At 39.3% G+C, this 23391-nt stretch overlaps 2 protein-coding genes across 2 annotated transcripts; both read left to right on the top strand.

Moving 5' to 3' along the window:
• Positions 1 to 365: 365 nt before the first annotated feature.
• Positions 366 to 11941, top strand: LOC105395445 (transposon TX1 uncharacterized 149 kDa protein). Its single transcript, XM_048631103.1, has 4 exons — positions 366 to 2744; positions 11011 to 11223; positions 11400 to 11535; positions 11706 to 11941. Exons 1-4 carry the CDS (start codon positions 366 to 368, stop codon positions 11939 to 11941), a joined length of 2964 nt encoding a protein of 987 aa, XP_048487060.1.
• Positions 11942 to 12830: 889 nt separating this feature from the next.
• On the top strand, positions 12831 to 20102 carry LOC105395449 (trypsin CFT-1). The gene is made up of 6 exons (XM_048631022.1): positions 12831 to 13260; positions 16973 to 17097; positions 17731 to 17819; positions 18302 to 18584; positions 18757 to 18892; positions 19960 to 20102. Exons 1-6 carry the CDS (start codon positions 13212 to 13214, stop codon positions 19977 to 19979), a joined length of 702 nt encoding a protein of 233 aa, XP_048486979.1. The 5' UTR covers positions 12831 to 13211; the 3' UTR covers positions 19980 to 20102.
• Positions 20103 to 23391: the final 3289 nt, after the last annotated feature.

Here is a 23391-nt window from a genome sequence, read left to right as displayed (position 1 = left end):
TATTTCCACAGCTTATTGTCGTATGGCATTTTGCTTTGGGGTAGAGCCGCTGATATTGAAACTATATTTGTATTACAGAAAAGAGCCATCCGCTCTATATACAAACTTGGTTCCAGGGATTCATTGAGAGAACTATTTAAAGAAATTAACATCCTTACAGTTCCATGTCAGTTCATTTTTGCCAATTTAATGTATGTACGAAAGAATATTTCCACTTTTGATACAATTGCGCGCTGTCCCGTCTGGCGTAGAGGAGCGTCCCCTGGTTGGCGGATAGGGGAATGGTCGGTAGCACAGCCTAGCTACGCTAACCGGCTAAGTCTGATGGACTCGCTGACCAACGACGGGTGTGGCCCTCCAGCATTATGGGGGTTGTGCGGCGGGTTAACGCCCCGCCCACGCAAAAAACCATTGTTACGAAACAGACACAAGAAGAAATACGATCCGATCCCAATAACGACGACCAACGGCATGGAACAACGGACCTCCGATTAGCCTCATGGAATGTGCGAAGCTTGAACAAAGATGGTGCCCTGTATCAACTCACCAATGAACTCACAAGGCATAAAATCAACATAGCCGCGCTACAAGAAGTGAGATGGCCGGGACAAGGAGAATGTGAGTTAGAAAACGGAGCCGTGCTATTTTATAGTGGTAACAGCAGCGGCCACCACATTAATGGTACTGGTTTTATCGCAAATAAAGATGCCACTAAAAACATTATTAGATTCGACGCAATATCTGAGAGACTATGTGTTCTAAGGGTAAAGAGCAGATTTAGTAATATCACAATAGTAAACGCGTACGCACCGACAGAATCAGCAAGCGAAGAGGCCAAAGACATTTTCTACGACGAACTAGAATCTGTCTATGATCAGATCCCCGAATATGACACAAAAGTTGTTTTGGGCGATATGAACGCGATGATTGGCAAAGAAGAGGCGTTTGTACCCACAATTGGCAAACATAGTAAACATGACCAGTCAAACGACAATGGCATCAGATTGATCAATTTTGCGTCTTCTAAATCCATGGTAGTGAAGAGTACAATGTTCCCACACAAGGATATACACAAAGGAACGTGGAAATCACCAGATGGAAGAACAGTCAATCAAATTGATCATATCCTAGTTGACTTAAGGCACAAGAGTGTGGTAGAGGATGTCAGAGCATATAGGGGACCAGACTGTGGTAGTGACCACTATATGCTAGGTGTCAAAATGCGGGCGAAGATAAAACTTGCAAAGAAGCATAGGAAACCAACTGAAGAACCATTTGATACAGAAGCTCTTAAGGATCTAAAAATGAGAACAACTTTTAAAATAGAACTCGGCAACAGGTTTAAACACTTGCAGGTAGAGGAAAACATCGACAGTGAATGGGCTGTAATCAAAGCCACGATCAAAGACACTGCTCTGAAAGTTCTAGGCAAAAGGAAGAAGAGAAAGCGAAGGAAGTGGTGGACGGACAAATGTGATAGAGCAAGTGAAGAAAAGCGGCATTATAGATTACTAGCAGAACAAGACGAAGTATGGAAGGCGAAGTATGAAGAAGTGAAAAAGGCAACGAGAAACACCATACGAAAGGCTAAGAAAGAACACCTAGAGAACTTAGTAAAAGACATGGAAGCACTAATGAACGCCAATGCCACACGTAAGTTCTATCAAGAGCTAAGGTCTGTGAAAAAAGGCTATCAACCAACCTCACAGTTCCTTGAAGACTCGGAAGGGAACCTGGTAACGGATGAAGACAATCGCAAGGACATGTGGCTTAAATATTTCCAGGAGCTACTGAATTGTCCTCCGGTTGACGTTCAAAGCCTTGGCATAGGTGAAGATAGTGAGAACCAAGCAGAAGTACAACCACCAAGCATTGATGAAGTAGTAAGCGCCATCACTAGGCTAAAGAACAATAAATGTCCGGGTATTGATAATATCACCGCCGAAGTCTGGAAGCATTGTGGTAATGAGGTACAGGCACGAATACACAAGCTGATTCTGAAGATCTGGGAAACAGAAAGACAGCCGGACGAATGGAATGTTGGCGTTATCTGCCCCATCCACAAAAAGGGATCTAGGAAAAGATGCTCAAACTACCGGGGTATTGCATTGCTGCCAACTGTTTATAAGATCCTCTCCTACATACTGCTACGTAGACTGGAACCGTATGCAGAAGAGACTCTGGGAGACTACCAGTGTGGATTCCGACGTAATCGTAGCACCGTTGACCAGATTTTCCTGCTTAAACAGCTAATGGAGAAGAAGTGGGAATACGCGCAAGACATTCACGCACTTTTTGTGGACTTCACGAAGGCATACGACAGTGTAGACAGGGAAATACTGTTCAAAATACTGCTAGTATTTAAAATGCCGAGAAAACTAGTGTCCATGATAAAAGTGGCTACGGGCATAAGTAGGATGCGCGTAAAGGTGGACGGTGACCTGACTGACGCCTTTTCCGTGGTAACCGGGCTCAAGCAAGGAGACGCCTTGTCACCCGCGCTGTTCAATCTGGTGTTGGAGTATGTCATCCAAAAAGTGTTGACACATGATGGCGGAGTACAACTGAATGGACAGCACAAGGTGATCGGGTACGCCGACGACTTAGCTCTGTTGGGGGAGAGTGAACGCGAGGTCCAAGAAGCTGCCAAGATACTGGAAGAGGAAGCTCACAGGGTCGGGCTCAGAATCAGCACGGAAAAGACCGAATACCTCCACATGACACGACACCGAGGCAACCATGAGGTACGAAAAAACCTGCAAGTGGGAGAGACAGCCTATAAGGGAGTGGCCAAATTCAAATACTTAGGTTGTACGATCACTGACACAAACACAAGGGAGCAGGAGATCGACATCCGAGTACAAAACGCCCTCCGATGCAGCGCTGCTCTTCATAAAGTGCTAGTGTCAAAGCTTCTCAGCAGGAAAACCAAGATCCGAATTTATAAAACCGTAATCCGGCCGATCTTGATGTATGGCTCTGAGGCTTGGACACTCACTCTCAAGGAAGAGAATAAACTTCTGGTTGCGGAAAGAAAGGTGATGAGGAAAATGCTCGGACCAACTAGGAGGGAAGATGGTAGCTGGAGAGTACGGAAGAACCAGGAAATCGAAGACCTGATTTCCGAGCCAAACATCATTGGTCACATTAAATCCCAGCGACTCCGTTGGCTTGGTCATCTGCAAAGGATGGGGGAGGATCGCGCTGCCAAGAGGGCCTACCTTGGAGTACCAAGCGGTCGTAGACCAGTTGGCCGTCCCAAATATCGCTGGAGCGATGAAGTCGGCAAGGACCTGCGCCAACTACAGGCAGGCGACTGGAGAGCGACTGCGCAGGATAGAGACCAGTGGCGACTTCTTGTGTCTGAGGCCAAGATCCACTTCGGGTCGCTGAGCCAGCGGAGTAGTAGTAGTTGATACAATTGGCAGTAATCATGACATTAATACTAGGAACAAGCATAAGCTGGCTTTTCCAGCGATGCGTCTGGCGAAAGTTAATAAATCGTTTTTAGGGTACTGTATTAGATTTTATAATAAGCTTCCAACAGAAGTTGCTCAAATGCCAGAGAATAAGTTTAAGTGTTACATTAAAGAGAAACTCAGTAAAAAAGCTTATTATAAAATTGATGATTACTTAGAGGACGTTAATGCATGGCTGTGATAAGTAGTTAGCTCTGCTCATATTATTATAATAATTATTATTAAGCTTATATGTATTGTATACCAACTAGTTTTAAGTCTTTTTTTGAAAAGATGGCTCAGGAGTTTCTTGCCTCCGTTCTTCTCCTTAGACAGAAAGAGCCCCCCCTTATCCGAACGGAGAGTAATTTGTAAAAATTGACGTTCATCAGAAAATTTTATATTTGTACGATGAATAAAAAATTTTGACTTTGACTTTGACTTTGAACTTAATACCGCGATGTAGACAATTGCATAGTGTCATCTGTTAGCGGGCATATGAACTAGACTAAGGGTGGGTTGCACCATTTAACTTTAACTATTACAGACGTCAAATCTCTTGAAGATTGATCTGTCTCGCCAAGGGATTTGACGTTTATAATAGTTAAAGTTAAATGGTGCAACCCACCCTAAGATAATATATGACGATTCTACATACCGCCCACCAAGAACATATAGTTCTTAACTACCGCCCACCATGAGGTCAAGGGGTTGTCACAAGATGCATTGATAGAAACAAAAGGTTGATAAAAATTGCATGGGTATGCATCTTGCGCGATCTTAAAAATATTTAGTAGAAAATACATGCCTTGGTTGAGACAGATTGGTACTCGGTTATAAGAAGAATTTGCATTAGATCTGACATAAATAGGTACAAAATATATTAAATGGTGAACGATAACAGTTGATGACAGACGAAATTTTAACATAGTTAATTTGCAATACAATTTATTATCACGAAATACGATACTACGACCCAATTTTTTCGAAAATTTGCGTAATCAATCTACCTAATAACTACCGACCTGGGGATGATGGTGATTATTAGAAATCCAAGTTCGTCTCCAACTGGACTGGACTTCAGAGCTGTGACTGAATGGATCGGTAGGACATGCAGATGAGTGATTGATGGATGGGTCGTGAGCATGGGACTGTGTGCTGAATGATTTCCACGAACGTTCTGATATTCGACTTCTTTTGAATGATGACCAATGGCTCGAGTGACGTGACCAAGCTGAATGTGTGTTGGCCTTGTCGATTCTCAATTTGTGGCCGCCTTCAGTATTTTGCTTACCGTTGTCACCTGATGTTATTTTTGTATGCATGCTGTTGATATGATTGGAACAGTGGAATGATGCTGGTGGATTAGAACGGTGGACTGTATTTGATGGTGAAGAAACGTGATGTGAACGGTGGACTGTATTCGATGGTAATGATCCAAGGTTATCCGATGCTGCTTTGGCATTGGCACCTGTTGCCTTGACTTCTACGGCCAGTGATGATTTGGATCCACCCACATGCGACCCCGAAGCTGGCGTCGGATGAAGCAATGAGTGGTGATGATGATAACAGATGCGGCATGTGTTGATGGAGCGGCAGCTATTGGCAGAGTGATTACGGCCTATGCAATTATAGCATAGCCTGTTGGTTAATACAAACTTGTGTCGCGCTTCATATTGTAGCTTACAGAACTCCTTGCAGTGGATGATTTTGTGGCCACGTTTGTTGCAGTAGGCCACACCCTATGGCTCCTGCATGGACACTGGTGGCAGTTGCGTGCATGACATGTGAATGTGTTGGGTTTGGTTCGGTGTCTAAGAATTCAAGGGATCTGTATCGAGCTTCTAGATACTTCATTAATTCATTCAAGGTTGGCAGTTCGTTTGAGGTACTTATTTTAACTTCCCAACTTTTTCGGCATTGAGAGTCCAACCTTGAGCAAACCACATGAATGATGAACACATCCCAAGACTCGGTTTGTACACCTAGATTCCTCAAACCGTTCAAAGTGTCATTAACTAAATCTAGCACGTTTTCGATTGCACCAGCTGTTTCATGTACAATGTTAGGTTGATCCATAAATCGTTGCATTAGACTATTGACCAAGTACTTCTTGTTATTGTACCTATTATTTAAAGTCACCCAGGCCTTGTGGTAAGTAGCAGCTGTGATTGGTACATGCCGTAAGAGCTGCTCAGCTTCCCCGGAGAGGTGCGCCTTTAAATAATGCATTTTTTGTACATTGTCTAATGCATCGTTGCTGTGGACCAATGATAAGAATAAGTCTCTAAAGGTTATCCATTCTAAATAAGTGCCAGAAAACACCGGAATTATAAGTTTAGGCAAGTGAACATGAGATCCCCCCTCGGTATTTGCTTGTTTGTTTATCTCATCAGAAGCAGCCGATGCACTAGACACGACGCGGGATAGAGCTTCCTTTAGGTCTGACTTGTACATAAAGTTCGATTCTTCTACCTCCGAGTACATGTCGCTTGAGAAATATTCGTGGTTATCTAGTATTTCATCGGATGCTTCAGACAGTATCTTTGTATGAGTATCAGTAACAATTTTGAATTGAGCCTCTAATGCCTCTAGTCTGGTTTGTAAGTATGATTCTTTAGTTAACCGGTCATTTGGTGCCTTTTTATAGTTTTCATACGCTCTTGCAATATGAGAAATTAATCCAAGTTGACCTTTTACACAAAAAGACATTTTGATCACAGGGGTATAATCGTGACAGTTGTGACATTGCGAAAAAGAGACGCTTAGCTACATTAAGCGTAAGAAAGAAACGTTAAGCTGTAAATGTTTTTTGTCCTTTTTGCTGTGGCGCCTGTTTACGTCAGTTCTCTGTGCCAAACAATGAAACAAATGAAAAATCTGTGCCAAACAAAGGCTGACAGTTACAACAAAATTTTCTAAATGCTATTTATTTTTGATTTGCTAGTGATTTGTGGGTGTTTATTAAGTTTATTAGACTATTATCATCACTTAACGAGTGTGTGACATGAGTGGGTGGATTTTGTTCGGTTGTATAGAGCATATTGAACGAAAACACGATGGAATGATGGATGAGATATATTTTCACATGTAAGTAGATACTATCAAGTTTAACAAGCTTACATTCATCATAGTACTATCTATTGGCTCGATTTTAATATAAAACGATACTAATTTTAATACTGTAAGGTCTTTTAGTATCGTTTTTAAGTAAAAATTACGAGGTACCATATCATAACAAATCACATGGTGTTGCAAGTTATTGAAAATTTATTTTACCCACAAATATTATAGTATGCAAAGAAAATACTAGAAATTGTAACGGAATCGGGTTGGGTTTACAAATGGGGCGCACGACTTCGGATTTTGTGAAGATTGTATTTTGTAGAAGTCATTCACTCCTCTTTCAAATGAGGTGCCTCTCATTGTGAGGAAACGTTCGTTTCGTTTTTTTCTTCTATGTGTGATTTCTTCTGTATAATATAAAGTTTATTGTATTGATACGAAATACGTGTTTCCTTTAAAAAAGATCACATATTTGGCCCACGATTATAATGCTCATGCTCATCCATTTATCTCTGATTCATAGGTTTCCGACAGAAAAAAAAATATCAAGAAAATGGATAGACATTACCGGTCGCACAAATTGGGAACCAAAGAAACATACAAAAATTGTGTTCGGCACATTTTGAAGAGGATTGTTTCGATTGGACGAAGAAAATGAATCATACAATCCACTCAGTTTGTGTATATTAAATAATTATATTGAAATCAAATAAGTATGAGTAAAGTTTTTTTTCTTATATCGTCGGTTGACAGGAAAAACTCACTAAGGCTGATTTTTCAATATTCAGATAAATGTTATCTGGGTAATACAAACATTGAGAAACATTGAGACGCAACAGCATCAAAATTATTTCCCAGCAAAACTTTTATCTGGCTATTGAAAAATTAGCCTTTAGTGTCTTTTTCCTATCAACCGACGATATACTCAAGTTTTGTTTTTATGATAAGTTAAATGATGATGGGCACCAATATATGGAAGCTGGGACCAGCACCAATAGAAATGAGTGATACGTCGTTGAAAAGGTAATTTTTTGCAGAATATGAATAACGGAAGCGCCAATCCTGATCTACAGTCCAATTAGAATAATCGTACCTTGAAAGTTTTTATATTTTATTTCTGTAATTTTAATGTTTTTGTTAGTTTTTCACATTCATTTTTAATTTTTATAACAAAATGATCATATTTCATATAATATTATATTTGTTTATTATCTCAGTAAATAAAACCAGTTGAAAGTAATTGCTCCAATTTCAATAATACGTGTTTACGTGTATTACGCCCTAACTGTCATCAGGAGAGAGAGTGCAATGCCATAGAAAAATACTTCCTTCCGACGAATATATTTCAAAATGGACAACTTATACGGATTTGTCGTCATAATACTTTTTTGCTCACTTGAAAAGAGCTATCCAACGATGTATGTCTCATCTTTATTGGACATAGGTCCCAAAACGCCCATTGTCATTTCCCCATATTTAGGTTTTATTTTTTTGTCGGCAACATCTATGGTTTGAGTGAGAAAGAGAATAGTGCACACGGCGATTGCGAGTCTATTTGTAGTTTTTTTTTTTTTTTAAAGACATTTATTTATAATAAAAACTTAGGCTAATACAATTTTTTTTCTGCCAAACTGCGTAACAGTTTGTTGGCAGACGCTCTTAGTTCTAATCTAAAAACTAAGTACTGACACTTATTATATTAAATTTAATTTATAAATAATTAATAATAATGGTACAGTTGATATATAATATGAAGGAATTTTATGGTATAATTTAGATGTTAAGTTTCAGAATTTAAAAAAAGTTGGTCTGAGCATTTTGATAGACGTAGACAATGATTGGAATTTTGATAAGTCAAAGAAATTTTGAATATTTTACAAGTTTTAAATTTGTTTTTTCACAGATCCAAAATCAGGCATAGGTTCCCCGTCTGACTAATATTTGTAAAATTATTCTAAGACTAAATAATTATTCTAACTACCTACTGTCTACCAAAGAGAAGAGAGCGTTTCAACTACAGATAATATTTCTATTTTCTTACTGTCCATACTGACACTGTCACTTCAATTAATTATTCTAAGGTTCACTGATCACTGATGACACTTACACTTTTGGGGGACTCTGAGCTGATAACGTCAAAATGTACTCACATTTGGTTCACTTTGTGGTTACCGGGTTTCTGTGATTCCTGTGATACACTTTCTCTCTTGCTCGTCCTTTTGACGCGTGGACCGACGTGGTGACGCTGCTCGCGGCGCCACTGCTGCCGTCAGTCGCTGGGCACTCAGGAACTCTGCCGACGCTGGAGCTGTCCGCGCTGCACTGGCTGCTCTCGCTGGCTGACGCTCTGGTCAACCACCCGAAGCACCTTCAGGGACTCCTTACTCCTTGTTCCCCGATACTTGCGTCGGATCAAAATTTGACTTTCTGATTCCGCAATTCGGCTCGAAGGACCATGAACAAGTCCAAATCAAACCACTATTTGCTGACAGAAGTAATGTATATTAACAACAACCAGAAAGTCATTATAACCGAAGAAAACTTAATACCGCGATGTAGACAATTGCATAGTGTCATCTGTTAGCGGGCATATGAACTACACTAAGATAATATAATATGACGATTCTACAGACATAATTATGGAAGCTTCGTTTGGAGCTGTCAAGGCGAGCAATGAAAAAGTTAAATTTTCATAATACCGATACCAAACAGGGAAGTAATGTTGATGTGACTGTGACCGTAGGTACACACTTGTACGGGTAGGGTCAGTGCGTCTCAGTATGTTCGAGAAATACTTCTCAAATGTTCTAAAAATTAAAAAAATGAAGGTATTCAATATCCATAATGATAGTTATTTGTTGGGAGTTCTGATGTAAGTTATCAGATCATATCAAAATTATGTGACATTACTTACTAATGATTTGATTAACTATAACTTATTAAGAAGATACGTCAGTTTTCAGGGTTTTAAACTTCCACGGTATAATAATTAAAAAAATATTATTTTATTTATTTAACTCTTCGTTGTACAAATATTACAAACATTACATTGTACAATTTTATAAGATTTTAATTAAAAAATAATCATTTATAATTTGTTTGACAGCCAACTTCTACCATGTATTTCTGTTTCGATGGTAAGGCCCCAAAACTTTAGTTGAATTAGGAGGTAAGTTCTAAAAATTAAAATTATGAAGTTACCTTTCTTTTTGTCAAACCAGGATGCGTTACTTACGGGCCTTTTCGGTGCTGGACACCATTATATTTTTTTATTATTCTTAATGTTCTTTTGTTTGATTCACTTTTAATTTAATTCGATTTGAATTCGATGACGATTGATTCGTTTTTTATTTTATTTTTTTGTGTACTTATGTTATTACTTACTATTTTTTGATGTGTGGTGCTAGACACCGAATAAAGATTTTTTATATTTTATCTTTATCTTGGCGTCGTAGCTCGGCGTCATGTTAGCGCTCTGACGCGCGCTGGTAATGCTTTCTGTTTGACGTAGCCTTATGTTATTTTGAATTTGCGGTTAGTTATAATATAGCCCTCATTGTAACGTACTTTATCACTGTATTTGCAGATGCGTGGTCAGAGGCTGCTGGGGGGTGCCTGTGGGGGCGTGATACTCACACAGCACCACGTGCTCACCGCTGCACACTGCTTATTTCGGTATTAAATTCCAAAATGTTGTAAGTACTTAGTTACGATTTAGCGGTTGGCCATTCTCTAAATTATCATGAACGTCTCACTATATTTCCCTTTCATTAATTTACAAGCTGCCCCCAAGAGCTTCGCTGCGCCTTTAAGGCGCTATTATACGCAGAACTAGCGCAACCATTAGATAAAATTCGTAACATCCGTTTGAAAGCGTTTGATAAGGAGGTAGGTACTAAAATTGGCGAAGAAGACGCCAGCGGCGGAGCTATAATAGTTAATATAATTTCCTTTATGGTGGAGGCGTACGTACTGTACGCTGGCGTCGTGGACGCGGTCCAAAGGAAGTTGTCCCGGCTCTAAGGCTGTTCCTCCACCACCGCCGTTACCGGAAGGTGATGACGTCGCCAATTTTGTGATATCATTTAACATGGCCATGAAGTGTCCGAGCGCCGTCATCCTTCATGTCGTTCTCGCTGACGGAGCGTCACGGATGGTGACGGCTGTGGTGGAGAAACGGCCTAAGCCACCGTGTAGCGCATATATTTACTATTTTAAATATCGAAATAGTCAGTCCAAAAGAGAACCCGATGTGAATTGTGTTACAGGTGTGAACCCTTTGCCACTGCAGTGTCAAGTCATGCGGTGAATGATCTAGGTACTTTACACCATACCATAAAATCTTTCCAGAATAATCAATGACACTACAGCTGTTACTGGCACTACCATCTTGAGGGCATCTGAAGTTGTCATTTGCGTCGGATCCACCTACAATGATCGCGGAGGCTCAGAGTACGCATACTCTGAGCCTCCGCGATCATTGTAGGTGGATTCGACGTCCAAGGAGACGTCCAAGACCGTGGTCCACGAGGACTACAAATATTCGAAGAGTAAAGACAACGACGTGGCAGTGTTGGTGCTGCCGACCAGTATGAGCAACTACCGGAGCAGCTCGGTGCAGCCAGCCGTCATCCCCCCGGGGGGGTATGTGGTTCCGGACAACGCGTCTGTGGTAGCTGTCAGGTGGGGACAAACTGATGTGAGTATCAAACACTTCACCTTGCGGATTTTATCGGCATCTATAGGTAAATAATGACCTAATATCTTATTTTATAATAAACTGATATTAACCCCATGTTTGGCATGCATGATACCCCAATGAGCCCCTGAGTCATTTCTGTCGGCTTCCTATACCACTACTGTAATACCCCGTAGATGAAATGCATCAAGTCAAACCCCCTCGGCCTGCGGCACGTGGGGCTGCGCACGGTGGACCGAGACACCTGCGGCGCGCGGTGGGGGGCTCCAACCGCAGACTCCATGCTCTGCGCGGCGCTGCTTGATGTTGGAGGTACGTTTGACGAGTTTTATCGAGTGCGTTTGAGGTTTCATGAAAAACCGACCCGCTTCGAAGTCACAGGATTCATGAGTGTTTGTGAGAAAGTTTGTGTCCACACACGTTGGGTATTTCCCAGACTCGTCATACCTAGCTCGGCTAACAATAAGAGTTTGACCCCACAGGAGCCGGTATTTGTACGGGTGACTCCGGTGGTCCCCTGGTGTACAACGAGGTGGTGGTGGGGGTGACCACATTTTCGATGACATGCGACGATTCCTTCTACCCTCAAGTGTTCACACGCGTCTCTAGCTATACGAACTGGATCAACAACACTGTAAGTAGTTTAATGAAATATAGAAATAGAATAGAGCCTTGGGCCAGTGCCCTGCTGTACTGCACTCTTGCACCCCACGGCTGAGAATGCCCCCCCTTAAAGAGTTTCTTCACTTAACTGTTCTTTATGACGAAGAAGAAAATATTTTTGTTATCATACCTATACCTACCTTATACGTAAAATTATAAACGCGAAAGTTTTTAAGTAGGTACAAACCTAAGTATGGTGAGCAAATTTGATGAAATTAGGTACGTAAGTAGGAGCTGATACCCTCGATTTACATTATAATTTTAAACTTTCCACTGAGCGCCCCCCAGTAGGCGCGGCGATTTCCGTGATACAGGGTAACTCCTGGCTGGTGGGGTGCATTCATTGATCCATTCCAGGTAAGTCAAAACCAGGTTGTGGTTGTGCACAAGAACAGTCACAACACCGCCGTGGCAGCTGACGTCACCAGTTTGATGCTACTCGCCTTCGCAACGTCAATTTGGATAATGTGTTCCAATATCTCATTTTTTTTTTAAGTAAGTAGCTACCGATGATAGTTTTAATGTCTAAATTTAAACATAATAAGTAAACATATTTTTTTATAAATTTATGTTTAAAAAGTGGCTTTTTAGGCAAATACTCATGTAAGTTTTGCATTTCCGTTTATAATGTTTTTTTTTTCTTATTATACATAAATATAGGATTTTCTCGGAGTGGTAGGTATATTATATGCGAAACGTTTTACATAATAATATTTGTTGTGTCCTAGAGTCCACTTGCAAAGCTAAGTGTCTTAAGGGGATAAATAGCTACGTTTACCTTAAATAAAATTTACACAGCGGTGTTGTAAAAAAGCATTGTTGTATTAAGTAACTACTAGCTGTTCCCGCGAGCTTCGCTTCGCCTTTAAAAGTTTTCCCGTGGGAATTCCGGGATAAAAAGTAGCCTATGTTCTTTCTCAGGGTCTAGACCATAATGTATACTAAATTTCATTCCAGAAATTGTACAGACCTTAGAAGAATATACGAATACCGTCTTGGTAAAGTAATTTATGTTTACTGGCGTATTCGACGATGTATTTGTGTCAGTTCATTATATACTTATGTACAATACCTAGAAACTTACGTAGCGTAGGACATACAATACAGTGTGTTAAAAAGGATAGACAAGACACTAAGAGTTGTAGATTTTGACCTTTACTATAATTATTTACCACTATTGCAACACCTTATACTTTAACGTCCGTCAACATTGCTTCGCCGTAGACAAGTAAAAAAGCTACAATAAATAATATTGCGATGGCCATGGCTTGGCCATCGCAATTTTTACTTAGGTACTTTTGAGACTGGAAATAAAAAGGAAAGTGATGGTTTTCAGTATGAAGTTACTAATTATGACTGTGCTATTTTACCATGGTAAGCATTATTATTTACGGTAGTTACAAGTACGGTAGAGTAAAATTGGATATATCTATTATCTATGTGTATATGTGGTACTTTATACTAAGCTCCTTCAGTTTTCAAAGGTAAAAGAATGTAACCTTACCAATTTTTTATTTATATAGTTAGGTAGGTATACTAAATCAAAGTCTATTTAAAAAGTAAAAGAATTGTTATTTCTTTATTACCGATAGGGTACAATCAACCCCCAGTAAAAGAGAGAATTTTTTTTTCAATATTATTAGGAAAGGAAAGAATAAGCCAGATGATTGCCGACCTCCGATAGGAGATGGTACCCAAAGAAGAAGAAGAAGAACATTATTAGGCATGTATTAATTACCTACCTTAAGAATGACAATTTTATCCTTATGCGAACCATACATTTTATGCGATCAGGAATTTCTCATAAAAATTATGGACTACGTGTAGTTCAAAAATCAAATCAATCAAAAATCAAAATCATTTATTGACACCATGTACAACGGGTAAGTATACAAGAAATGAACAGTAGGTAGGCAGTAGTGGAGTAGGAAATAGAATTAGTTAGGTAAGTTGGTTTATAGAGTAAAATAGAAAGCAGTAATAAGGAATCTCGCACTAGGCACAGCCTGTATCGCGAGAACCAGTAGGCAAAGTAACAATAAGGGTTGCAGGTGGTTAGACAGTGGTACATTTGAAGTTTAAAAGAAGGTAGGTAAGCATTAGGTAAGTAGTATACAATGTTAGGATTAAACTTAGTGAAAACAGGGGGGTAAGGTGTAGGTACATGACATTAGGATATAAGATTAGAGCTTTTTTACATAAAATTAACATTGGTTAACATTGATTAACAATCCGTTTTCAAATTATTTAAAAACTTAAATGTTAAAATCTTAAAAATTATTATGTAAGATTAGATACAAAGAAAATAATCAGTTAAAACAAAAACAATAGTTTAACTATTAGGTACTTCTCATATTGAGAATTAACAACAACATAAAGTTTAACAACAAAAAGAAACAAGTAACTTCTAATTTATGAGGCAAAAAATAACTTAAAATATAAGTTTAGTTAAGGGTAAGTAATTATAATTTAGAGTCTAAGGTAGGAAAATATATTATTAATAAATATAAGAAAAATAGATTACAATTAAATAAATATGTAATAGAATAAACATGAGTATAATAAATATATTATAGAGTATAATAAAGTAAAGTATGATATATAAAAAGTCTCTGGTCCAGAGATCAAAAAGGTACTTAGATGTTTTAATGGAAGGGAACTTTACAATTTTGTTATTTCCATAATTATCTATAGAAATTGATATTTAATTAATATGATTTTAGTAGGTCTTCTGTTTCCTCGTAGTTGAGGCTAAGCAGCCATTTCTTAATCTTTATTTTGGCTTCTCGGATGTTATCTGACTTCAGGTTGATATATGAAAGGATTTTGTTGTAGATATGAGGGTGAAGGTATTTACTAAAACGGTGTGCGAAAGTAGTGTTTGTGCGAATGGTAGGAAGATGAAAGGTTCTGCGAGAAAGCCTATTGAAGTAATCAGGGGAAGAAATAGAATGTCGATGCTGCGAGAGGGCCACCTTGTGGATGAAGAGTTTTCTGATAGATAGTACTTCGCATTCTTTAAAAAGATAAAATGTAGAAAATCTTCGGGGTTTTTTCAGCATTACTTTAAGAATAGATCGTTGTGCGCGTTCTACAGCAATCATGTGAGATTTAGCTGAACCACCCCAGCAGGAAATGCAGTAACTAAGCACCGACTCGCATAAGGCAGTGTATACTTTTTTAAGGGTCTGTACGTCAGCACTATTTCGAAGAAGTCTCATTATGTTTATTAACTTTCGGGCACGATTAGAAAGAGAGGTAATGTGAGGGGAGAAAGATAGTTTCTCATCAATTATAATGCCTAGGTATTTGATAGAGTCAACCCTTTTGATAGATTGGCAGTCGCAGTTTCCGGATTGCATAGTGCAGGAGGGGGAGTGAATTTTAAGAGTTTCAAGAGAAAATTTGGGTCTGGAAGCAGAGGTTTTGTGGAAACATAGGAATTTCGTTTTAGAGGAGTTTAGAGTGAGTAGATTTTCGTTGAGCCAGTTTGAGACAGTTGATAGGCCTATTTCCGAGTTTGAGAGTGTGGACTTCCAGGTTTTATCGTAAAATATGATTGCTGTGTCATCAGCGTAACAGAAAACTTTGGCATTAGCGGATGTGTCAAGTATAGATCCTAACTCATTAATGTATATAAGAAACAAGGTTGGCCCAAGTATGCTTCCTTGAGGGACCCCATAACAGATTGGTAATGCATCGCTAATCGTCTCGTCACATTTGATACGTTGTCTTCTGTCAGAGAGGTAACTTTGGAACCAGTTTAAGGGGTGACCGCGAATGCCCATGCATTCCATTTTTCTTAAAAGTATTTTTATTGACACTGTGTCGAATGCCTTTGCCAAATCGAGAAAGGCACCGATGCAGTGATAGCCTTCGTCAAGACGGGAGGAAATCGTGTTGATTAAGGAGGAGGCCGCATCTTCTGTGGATTTACCGTGCCTAAAGCCGTATTGAGCAGAGGAGAGAAGATTATTGGATTCAAGAAACTTAACAAGACGAATATTAACAATTTTTTCCAGGAGTTTAGAGAAGACAGGAAGAAGAGAGATAGGTCGGTAGTTACAAGGTTGACTTTTGTCTCCTGCTTTGAAAATAGGGGCCACCACTGCGGTTTTCCACAAGGTTGGAAAGGCGCCTTTTTTTAAGCTAAGATTAAAAACATGAGTGAGTGGTAAAATAATGAATTTACTTATATGTTTGATTAAACTATTTTGGATTCCATCTAGACCAGGAGCACTTTCTGTTTTCAGTAGGCGGATGAGGGACTCTACTTCAAGTTCGTCAGTGGGATTTAAAAAGAATGAAACCGGAGGAGAAGAGATTGTAATAGATGACGCGAGATCGGATTCGGTTTTACTCAGTTTCTTGATAAGTTCATTAGCAAGAGTGGCGCCAACTGTCGAAAAGTAGGAATTACAGTGATTTACAGATTCTGCAGGGGTATTTTTACAGGTTAAGAGTTCGCTAGGAGATTTTGATTTACAAGAAAGTTCACAAATACTTTTTATTGATTTCCATAAGTTTTTAGAGCTGTGCATATTCTCTTGTAGTAGCCGTTTTTCATAGTCATTTTTAGTTTTGTGCAGAAGGTCATTGCAAAAGTTTTTGTAACGGTTATAAATAAGTTTAGCTGTGGGGTCCTTGGGTGATTTTCTGCAGGACATGTGGAGTTTGTCCCTGTGTTTAATACACCTGATGAGTCCTGGGGTGATCCACGGTTTAATATTATGTTTGGACCGGCTAACAGAAACAACTTTAGAATTATTGTCAATAATTAGTCTGAGTTTTGCGGTAAATTTATCAGTAGCAGAGTTGAGATCATTTTCAGTTAAAACATCTGACCAGATTTCAAGAGCCAGATCTTTACCTACACCGGAGTAGTCCAGTATTGTTCTAGTACGTTTTTTGTTAGGTATTTTATTATGATCTGTGTTGATAAAGGCCATGGGTAAGTCATGATCAGTAACTGTAGTTGCACAAACACAACCTAGAGCCTTGAATTTTGTTTTTATGAAAATGTGGTCAATGCAAGAGGTTATTCGAGTAGGTATGGTGATAGTTAGGTATATAATTATGTTTTCAGGGAGCTGTGAGGACATGGTGACTGTGAGGGAGCCCCCCGCGCCCCCCGCCAACAGGATCGTCGGGGGACGACCCACCACCGTCGAGGCATACCCATACATGGCGTATTTAAGATCATTATGTACGGTAGGTACTGCTGCTTTACCTGACCCACCGACATAATTATGGAAGCTTCGTTTGGAGCTGTCAACGCGAGCAATGAAAAGGTTAAATTTTCATAATACCGACACCAAACAGGGAAGTAATGTTGATGTGACTGTGACCGTAGGTACACAGTTGTACGGGTAAGGTCAGTGCGTCTCAGTATGTTCGAGAAATACTTCTCAAATGTTCTAAAAATTAAAATAATGAAGGTATTCAATATCCATAATGATAGTTATTTGTTGGGAGTTCTGATGTAAGTTATCAGATCATATGAAAATTATGTGACATTATATACTTACTAATGATTTGATTTAGCATAACTAATTAAGTAGCTATACGTCAGTTTTCAGGGTTTTAAAATTCTACGGTATAAAAATTAAAAAAAAATATTTATATTATTTATTTAACTCTTCGTTGTACAAATATTACAAACATTACATTGTACAATTTTATAAGATTTTAATTAAAAAATAATCATTTATAATTTGTTTGACAGCCAACTTCTCTGACGCGCGCTGGTAATGCTTTCTGTTTGACCTAGCCTTATGTTATTTTGAATTTGCGGTTAGTTATTATATAGACCCATTGTAACGTACTTTATCACTGTATTTGCAGATGCGTGGTCAGAGGCTGCTGGGGGGTTACTGTGGGGGCGTGATACTCACACAGCACCACGTGCTCACCGCTGCACACTGCTTATTTCGGTATTAAATTCCAAAATGTTGTAAGTACTTAGTTACGATTTAGCGGTTGGCCATTCTCTAAATTATCATGAACGTCTCACTATATTTCCCTTTCATTAATTTACGAGCTGCCCCCAAGAGCTTCGCTGCGCCTTTAAGGCGCTATTATACGCAGAACTAGCGCAACCATTAGATAAAATTCGTAACATCCGTTTGAAGCGCCAATTTTGTGGTATCATTTAACATGGCCATGAAGTGTCCGAGCGCCGTCATCCTTCATGTCGTTCTCGCTGACGGAGCGTCACGGATGGTGATGGTTGTGGTGGACAAACAGCCAAACGCACCGTGTAGCGCATATATTTACTATTTTAAATTTAAAATAGTCAATCCAAAAGAGAACCCGATGTGAATTGTGTTACAGGTGTGAACCCTTTGCCACTGTAGTATCAAGTCATGCGGTGAATGATCTAGGTACTTTACACCATACCATTAAATCTTTCCAGAATAATCAATGACACTACCATCTTGAGGGCATCTAAAGTTGTCATTCGCGTCGGATCCACCTACAATGACCGCGGAGGCTCAAAGCATGAGACGTCCAAGACCTTGGTCCACGAGGATTACAAATATTCGGAGAGTAAAGACAACGACGTTGCAGTGTTGGTGCTGTCGACCAGTGTGAGCAACTACCGGAGCAGCTCGGTGCAGCCAGCCGTCATCCCCCCGGGGGGGTATGTGGTCCCGGACAACGCGTCTGTGGTAGCTGTCGGGTGGGGACGGACTAATGTGAGTATCTAACACTTCACCTTGCGGATTTTATCGGCAACTATAGGTGAATAATGACCTTATATCCTATTTGATAATAAATGGAAATAAACCCCATGTTTGGTATGATACCCCAATGATCCCTTTAGTAATTTCTGTCGGCTTCTTATACCACGACTGTAATACCCCGTAGATGAAATGCATCAAGTCAAGCCCCATCGGCCTGCGACTCGTGGGGCTGCGCAAGGTGGACCGAGACACCTGCGCCGCACGTTATCCGAGATTCTCATACAACAACATGCTCTGCGCGGGGCTGCTTGGTGTTGGAGGTAAGCTCGTTTATCTGACATATGAAGTCGACAGGCTGGACCGACTTATGGAGACGTTTGACGAGTTCTATTGAGTGCGTTTGAGTTTTGATGAAAAAAAGACCCGCTTCAAAGTCACAGGATTCTAGAATGTTTGTGAGAAATTTTATGTCTGTCCACACACGTTGGGTATTTTCCAGACTCGTCAAGTCGTCATTCCTATCTTGGTTAACAATAATAGTTTGTTCCCTACAGGAATCGGCACTTGCAAGGGTGACTCCGGTGGTCCCCTGGTGTACAACGGGGTGGTGGTGGGGGTGACCTCGTGGGGCGCCGGCTGCGGGAACCCCTCGTACCCGGGGGTCTACGCACGGGTCGCCAGCTACACCACCTGGATCACCAGCACTGTGAGTGGCATTTCCTTCTGTCATCTTTAGTGCCAATTTCTCTCTTCTCTCGGTTAGAGCATAACCATGGAGTAGTGGTTAACTTTGGACACATCTGTCATGAATTTTATAGTTATGGAGATGAGGTTTAATTTATAAATCAAACCCTGTTGGTTAGATAATCGACAATGGAGAAATTGGCACTTACGTCTACAAGGTGGGCCGAAAGTCATCACCCTATTGGAAGTTACTCTAGTGGTGGGGGTGACCTCATTTGCGATGAGATGCGCCGATTCCTTCTACCCTCACGTGTTCACGCGCGTCTCTAGCTACACCAACTGGATCAACAACACTGTGAGTAGTTATAATAAAATATAGAAAGATAAACTGTATTATCACAAAAACTTGAAACATTGTTTAATAAGTGTTAAAACGATAGTTTGGAGATTTATTATGCGTTTGACAAAACTCTCGTTAAACATCTGTTAAGTACTGTCTTTAGTTCTTGTGGTAAGGCTCACAGACTTGGGTCGCTGCCCCGCTGTACTGCACCCTTGCACCCCACAGGTGAAAATGAAGCCCCATAAATAGTTTTTTTCCCTTAATACTTATTTATGACATTTTTAATCTTCCACGGTAAGCAAGTAAGTAGGAAGCTGATACCCTCGATTCACATTATAATTTTAAAATTATTTTTTCCAGTTACGACAAAACCAGGTTGAGGTTGTGCACAAGCTCAGTCACAACACCGCCGTGGCTGCTGACGTCAGCAGTTTGATGCTACTCGCCTTCGTAACCTCAATATGGATAATGTATTCCGAAATCATTTATTTTTGAATTAAGTACCATACTGATGATGATTTAGGTACGATTTATTTTCTAAATTTATACAGAATAATTCACACGTTTGGAAATTCATATTGAAAAAGTGGGTTTTAGGTGAGTAGATATACTTATTTTTTGCATTTCCGTTTATTATGTTTTTTGTTCTTCTGAGCAACTTTTGTTAAGTAACTAGTTAACTCGATGATGTTGATTATTCGACATTTTCTCTTATATTAAAATTAAATATATTTTTATAACAGCTTATAAATGTTTTTTATATCTTTCCTTGCGCACCCTTTTGGTATATTAAGTATACCTAATTTTATTTCAGTATGATATGTACTCGAATAATTGAAAATTATATTTAAATATATGTTACTTAAGTAGAAATATGCGAAACGTTTTGCATACTTGTTGTGCCCTAGAGTTCACACGACAAGCTAGGAGTCAAAAGGGCCGTTAATAGCTACGTTTACCTTAAATAAAATGTTGACAGGAGTTTTGTAAAAGCATTGTTATATAATACTTCATATAAAAAAATACAAAATTACCCATATTTTCTTGTTGTTATAAATCGACTCTTTGTAACTAGTTATTGTCAAAAAAGTCGGAATTCCAGTGTCCCAATCTTGAACTTCTAATTAAGAGGAAAGACAGTTCATTTAAAATGTTCAAATTCCCCATAAATTATTATTGCCTTAAACTATTTTAGAATCACATTTTGGTATTATTTGTTAGGATGATGGAAGTCACCAAGGAGACTAGCAGGAGGAAGTTGACGCTCACTGTCGGCGCGCCGTTGTACCTTTGTACCTGAAACAGAATTGTAAATTATGGCTCGTTGACACAGTGCGAGCTGCTGCCTGGCCAGTAGACAGCTACTAGGTTTGTGTACTCGTACGCCAGTAGCTCAGTTCGCCTTTGCTGTCTACACGACACCCAGTCCCAGTACGAGTCGAGTCACGGCGTACTACACAAAATCACGCTACTGTCCATAGCTGGCACTGGCGAGCTACTGCCGAACGCGTCCAAACGATGCGAGCGACGGCCGAGCCGCTGTCATGGGCGAGTTAACTAGGGCGAGTTAAGTAACTCGGATGCGAGCTACTGACCAACTCGCACGTACGAGTTACTCGTAAGTTACGTCCAAACAGTGCGAGTTGGGTGCGTATTGCGACGTATAAAAACGAAATGTATAATTTCACATTAATAACGTTCACAACATATAATGAACGTTACGTATAACAACAAAATCTATATTTTCATAAGGTATAAGATTCAATTGGTATAATGTACATTTTATATAAAATCAAAATATATAATACTTACGAGGACTAATATCAATTCGTATAACATACATTACGTATATCGTTTAAAATATATACTATCATTTAGTATAAAGTTCATAAAACATACTAACACATAACCTTATCTGTTTCTTATTACCCAACGCCGTCAAACCCCCTAGCACCAAAACCTAAAGATAGGTGCGACGACGAGCAAAGCGAGGAGGAGCGTGTTAGGTGCACATGTTCGTCGAAACCAAAGCGGAGCGCAGCGAAGCGGAGCGGAGCGTCTCCCCACATAGCGCCAATAATAATAATAATAATGTCAAAACCCCTAGTACCAAAACCTAAAGATAGGTGCGACGACGAGCAAAGCGAGGAGGAGCGTGTTAGGTGCACATGTTCGTCGAAACTAAAGCGGAGCGCAGCGAAGCGGAGCGGAGCGTCTCCCCACATAGCGCCAATAATAATAATAATGTCAAAACCCCTAGTACCAAAACCTAAAGATAGGTGCGACGACGAGCAAAGCGAGGAGGAGCGTGTTAGGAGCGTGGTAGGTAGGTCGAAACTAAAGCGGAGCGCAGCGAAGCGGAGCGGAGCGTTCCCCCACATAATGTCAATAATAATGAAAATACGATACGACAATCTTTTATACTTTTTGTGCATTATACATTATGATAATTATATCCGTTGTAGAATATATGTTATAAACGTTATATATTATGAACGTTATGCATTTTAATCGTTATATCAATTGAAATTATACTTTTTGAACGTTATTCTTTACGAAATTATGTATTTAGTAATTATGCCTTTCGTTTGTTATGCACAGTGATCGTTATACTTAATAAATTTATATCATATGGGCGTATACCTTGTGAATGTTATACCATTCGTTTTTATACCTCGTATTACTTACCCGTGCGAGTTACTGCAGTGCAGCCACTCGGAAGGCTGACTCGTACGCTAGCTCGCATTGTGTAAACTAGCCATAAGGGACTTGTGACATGGTACCTTCACTCTTTCGGATTCCAAAACGTTAGAAAGTATCACGTGCTTACGTGGGAAATTCGATACTATTTTCGATACTAAGTAACTACACAAACTAAGTTGACGTAAACCGAGGTTGGAAAATCCTATAATCGCTGGTTCCTTAAATTATCGCGAACTTGTTTTGACAATGATTTTCGCATACAAACTATGTTAATAGGTACTGTGGTGCCACTCTTGAAAGGTAATGTATTGCGTCTGTCTTGCGTTCCCAACATAAAAAAAATGATAACTTCTCTTCAGAGGCGTTTTTCCAAATAGTAAAAATACTAATATGATCAGCTAGGTAATGCCTATTTGGAGAACCTAGAAACAATAATATAATGCCTACAATTTTGAAGTTAACTTGTAGAAAGGCCAAATCTGGCTTTAAGGTAAAAATCTAAAATAAATTCTACATTCTGGGTGGGTATTTAGTATGTACTTATACAGTACAGCCCCCCTACTCTTGAAAGGCAATGTATTGCGTCTATCTTGCGTTGTCAACATTAAAAAAATCATAACTTCTCTTCAAAATCGGTTAAACAAAAAGTAAAAATATTAATATTAACATTAAACATTTAGGTAAGTAAGTAAGTACTATGTTTATATATTTATACCTAATGCAGAGCCTTTTATTACAGGTTTACGAAAATCCAAAAAAGTTAAGGTTTTCTTCTATCATATGGGCCTCTAGTAGTTAGTTACGGTATGCAATTTACAAAAACGAAAAAAGTTTTGATTAAAAAAGTGTCGTATCATTCTATCGGCGGGACAATCGACTGTTGATGAACCGTTCAGAGAATCAATAAATTTTGTATCTGAGATTAAAAAAAAGACTTTAGTTACTACAAGGTGGATCAAAAGAAGTCATCCAATATTGTTTGCCTCTCATTTTTTTTCTTCACATATGGGCGATATTGCAGGGAATAATGACAGATAAAACGAAAAACAGGCGACCCGAAAACTCAATAAGTATTATACACAATTATTC

Source organism: Plutella xylostella, chromosome 27, assembly GCF_932276165.1.
Source record: "Plutella xylostella chromosome 27, ilPluXylo3.1, whole genome shotgun sequence".
NCBI classification, from domain to species: domain Eukaryota; kingdom Metazoa; phylum Arthropoda; class Insecta; order Lepidoptera; family Plutellidae; genus Plutella; species Plutella xylostella.
Note: the sequence above shows the minus strand (reverse complement) of the source record. Positions and strands in the feature narration are given on the sequence as shown.